The 4849-nt window shown below is 37.3% G+C and overlaps 1 protein-coding gene across 1 annotated transcript in view; it reads right to left on the reverse strand.

Moving 5' to 3' along the window:
• LIMS1 (LIM and senescent cell antigen-like domains 1) overlaps nucleotides 1-4298 on the reverse strand; it is an 88722-nt gene extending 84424 nt beyond the window's left edge. The window contains exon 1 of the mRNA XM_006883826.1: nucleotides 4080-4298. Coding sequence (XP_006883888.1) covers nucleotides 4080-4186 — 107 coding nt within the window. The 5' untranslated portion in view covers nucleotides 4187-4298. The remainder of the gene's footprint in view (nucleotides 1-4079) is intronic.
• Between the last annotated feature and the right edge of the window lie 551 nt (nucleotides 4299-4849).

Below are 4849 nucleotides of genomic sequence, written 5' to 3' on the forward strand. Positions count from 1 at the left end.
TACCGCTGGGATTGCAGTACAGCTTCTTGCCACTAGGTCACCAGAGCTCCCTGAAAACCCTGGATTTTGAGGTGTCCTCAGTTATTTACAGATTCCTTACATTTGTGACAGAGCAAAAAGTTACCTCAGTATCTTTATTTTTAACATTAATATTTTCATGAAGGGAGGTGTAGTTAGTTGCATGTTTTTCATAAACAAAAATTGTGCTTGGATACAATATAATTTAAGTGATAAAATGACTAGCTGAAAAGTAAACATATATACATGAATACTTCTTAGATGTTATTTTGACAAAAGTTTCATAGGCTAAAAAGTCAAAGACCTATCAAGTGAGGTTCAGAACAATTTGAGTCTACTAGAATTATAGTTTTAAGAGTCACATTAATGGATTTAGAGGAGCTGTAGTAGCTTATTCAGTAGCGAGCTGTACTGTGACTCCAAAGGCAACTGGCAGCTTAAATTGTTTCTTCGGAAAAGATGGGTAATCTCCTCCCAAGTGATTTATAGCCTCCAAAAACCCAAAAAAGTCAGCTGTGAGTCAGGTCCAACTCAACGAGGCAGGATTTTGAGTTGAACTAGTTAATTCACGCTTAAATGAAAAACTTTACTAGTAACTTACACACACCCACCCCAAACACACACACACACACACACACACACACACACACACACACGACCCCCAGCTTGGCATATGCATTATACCATATTCAAATCTTTAACCATTAGACTTCATATGGGAAAATAATTTCCAATTATTTCTAAGACACACCAGATTTCAGTCATATAAGAACATGTGCCAACAACAGCTTGCCTGATCCTTTTCACTAACAGCAACAGTTACAACTTAAGTAAGATAAAAGAGGGCAACCACCTTCAAATCCAGCAGTTAATGGTCCACTTTAAAAACAAAACAGAGCAGGCTTTACAATATTCACACAATATTTTTTTTAAAAAATTCATGTTTACAGACAGAATTGTTTTCACAGCTATTTAACTAAACTTTTAAAACCACATATTTTTTAAAAAACCCAAAAAAACAAAAACAAAAAACCACATATTTTAAGTTTCAGAGTAGAACTTTCTACTGAAACTTCAGAGGGGGAAAAAACTTGAGGCACTTCACTGTCTTGCCACTTTTAAAGTCACGCATATGTTTGTTTTGCTAAAGTCTACAAGCGTACCAAGAAAATGAACATGCGAGTGAAAAGGAATGAAAGTAGAAATGGCATCTTGTGCAATACTTGAGAGACAATATGAAAGATGAACTCTGCTTGACAGTGCAGGTGTTCCAAGTCAAATAACTGCTCATGGAGAGGGCATGTGCTGTTTATGTCCCCAAGCCTAAGTCCTCCTTGAGGTGGGGGCTATTTCTTATTTATCACCATCTTTATTTTCTAAGTGTATAATAGTATATAATAGGCACTCAACAAAAAGTATTTATAAGATAAAGGAAAGGGATCAACCACCTTCCTTCCTAGCTCACTGGGTTATGGTGAAGGGTTTTCCAGATAACAAAAGATTACTTTCATTTCAAAAAGGAATAAACTCGGGCTCAAAGTGATTAGTTAAGTCAGAGAGTCAGGTAAGTGGCACTTAAACTTATGTGTGTCTAATTTCAAAATCTGTATAGTTTCTGAGCTGCTCCTTTTCCAACTTGGGCCAGTTCACTTCTCCGTAGGCAACCCAGTGGTACCCCGCTCCCAGGAGGTCACCATATTTAAGCTGAATTTAGTGTAGACACCTGATTTGAACAGCAAACTTTGGCCCAGAACCGCTGAACTCCAGTGATCCTCCAGCCTCAGCTCCCCAAGGAGATGGGACTATCCAGGCAAACACGAGCATGCCCAGCCAAAGTCTGTATTCCTTCTGATTCCCCCTGTTGTTGTTAGATGCTGCTGGATCAATTCCAACTCACAGTAATCCCATATGACAGCAGACCTGCTGACAAGGGTTTTCTTGACCATAATCGTCATGAAAGAAGACGGGCAGGGCTTTTATGTCTGAGGCCCTGCTGAATGAGTTTGATCTGTTAACTTTTCCATAGCAGTTGAACACCTTACTCTTACGCTACCAGGGCTCCTTCTCTGATTCCTGTTATTATTAGGTGCCACTGAGTCTATTTTTTGACTCAGAGTGTCTCCATATGACATGCCTCCAGAAGGAGAACTGCCCACAGGGTTCTCTAGGCTCTAATCTTTGTGAGCAGACTGGTCCCTGTGGGTGGCTTTGAAACACTAACCTTCTAGTAAGCAAGGCAGCATTTAAACATTGTGTCACAGGACTGCTGTCTGTTTCCTGTTAGCTAAGACAATAAAAAACAGATTTAGAATAATGTCTAGGTTTAAAAAAAAATAAGTAAAAAAATCCTTCTTTTAAAGATCAGTGGAAAACAGACAATTATAGTTTCCTTGTTAAACACCGAACTCCTAAAAAAAGGAAAATAGTAATAATGCTCATTACCTTAGAGGACAAAAGTGATAGAAATATAAGTTCTTATACCACAAGAACTACACCACAAGAATGATAGAAAAACACTTCCCTTTAGCACATTAAAAGGAAAACTATTAAGAGTTATTCTTCATCTTTAATTTATATTCTAAATTAAACTAGACAAAGGGATCTGTATGCTTCAAAGGTCATTACAAGTATATAAACAGTGTCTCCTTGAACATACATGTTATTTTCTTCATGGGTACTTTAATCACCATCTGGCAGTTGCTCTACAATGTTGTTTCCCATATCTTAAAAAATTTGAAATTAGAACTGCTTTTGATAACTTTTCATTCTTGGATCTGTGTTGATTTTTTTTGAGGCTGATTCCAAAAGCCTGTTTGGTTAGCAGCATAAAGTTAAAAATATTTTCAATAACTTCATATTTGCTATTTACAACAATTCAAACTTTGGAAGCTTTTATAACCTATCTAATCCAATCATTTCAAAGTCAAGATAGTAAATACAGTTAATGAGCATGTGATTCTGAAGAGAACAAATTCTATTAATAATGATATTGTTCTCTTCAATGGGGTAAAGGTAGTGGAAGAGTAAATTTCCAATACATGTTTCTCTTTTAAAGTGAAGGTCCTGTATTATAGTATAACACGAATACAAAGATAATTTTTCAAAAGCGTCCATGTCAATTTTTCTGTCAAATTTAAATAGACAGTTTTCAATAAACTCTGAGAACAAGTTGTAGGAAAAAGGAAGATTGTACACTTCATATAGCTATCCCTCCAGTCTTCTAATACGAATATGCAAAACACGCAAATTATGAGTCCAAAAATAAATTAAAGTACTCTACAGTAAATGTAATAGAGAAAAGGAAGTTGCTCTATTACTGTAGCCTGTGTCAGCATTAAAACAGGAACACTTTTCATCTCAGAAAGGAAAAACCTATAAACTTTTCACAATTAACATAATGTTTTAAAATATGAGCTAATATTATAGGAACTTACAGAATCAAATTTTTTTAATAAAAAGCCAGTAGTTTTAACAAAAACTTAAAATTCTGCTGTATTAGGCAAAGTAACAAAAAAAAAAAGACAATCCTAATCTTTTTAGTTTAAAATGGTCTCCAGTTTGCAAATGTCCTTCCTTCCTAGATTACATTCACTAGTTCCACTACATTCCTTTGTTACATCGATTTCAATAACAAAGAATCCCCTATGAACAGCTCCAAGCCCAGTCCTCCAATCCCCCCTCAACAAAAACGTTTCTCACAGAAACACATTCTAATAAACAACAAAAAAACTATTTTTAAACTTTGAGGTGGGGGTGGGTGGGATGCAATTGTTTCCTGTTTATGTTATTTTTAAAGACATTAAACCCATCACAGTTTTGGGGAGAAGCTAAAACAACAGAGATAATTTGTAGAGAAATGGGGACAAGATCTAGCTTTGTACCGTCCCAATCAAGCACAGTCCTGAGATTGTAGGCAGTGTTTAAATACAGACTACTGGGCTTCTAGTTGGATCCCTCTCCACAGTAGGTCCTCCCCGTTACTGCATCATCCATTTAAAGAGGAATTCTCACTGCGATTATTATGTGCCATGACCTTTAGCAAACCATTACTTTCAACTCACCTTAGCTTCTCCTCCGGTAACCCATTTAGTCTCAAACTATCTGGACGATCTCGTCTTCTCCTATAGAGACCTGAATGGGAAAGCTCTTTAAGCTGTAATGCAGTCATACTTCTCTCTACACATCAATTACTGACACTTTAAAGCACTTATTCTGAGCAGTGCGGCTGCCAGGGCACAGAAAGACAGTGGCCCTAGCCGCGGGACCTTAGCACACCTGACCCAGAGTTAGAAACCTCCACACAGGCCGTTGAAGCATAGCTTCCTGTTTCTCTGCTGGTACACACCCTCCTCAGCAAGGCATGACTTGCCTTATCTCTGGGCCTTGCACCTTGAAGGGGAGGGGGAGTCAGTGATTGAGAAGGCGGATTTTCCCAATATTCGATAATAAGCAAATCATAATAGTTATAACGAATTATATCAATCTATTCCATAAAGCTTTCCAGCCCTATTCTGAATTAAAATTGGACTAAAAAGCTCCAGCAGCATAATGACTAAAAAGGGTCCTGCCCTGTTTGATTTGCCAGGAAATCCATTAACACTTCACAAACAGCTGTCAGTTTAAAGAAGTGCCTGGTCATCCATCCTGAGCTCTCTGGGATATTTTCCTTAAAACAAAAAGGGTGGAGGGTGAAGGGGGCAGGGAGGATGCAGGATTCTAAATGGAAGTAATTCAATTTCTCCTCACCACTCTAAATCCTCTTTAGGGTTTGGGGTTTTTGTTTTTTTCTTCTCCCATTAGCTATCATATATTCAAAATTGTTCACTCTCAA

The sequence above is a fragment of the Elephantulus edwardii genome, unplaced genomic scaffold, assembly GCF_000299155.1.
Source record: "Elephantulus edwardii isolate Elephantulus edwardi_28Jun2011 unplaced genomic scaffold, EleEdw1.0 scaffold00030, whole genome shotgun sequence".
Lineage (NCBI taxonomy): Eukaryota > Metazoa > Chordata > Mammalia > Macroscelidea > Macroscelididae > Elephantulus > Elephantulus edwardii.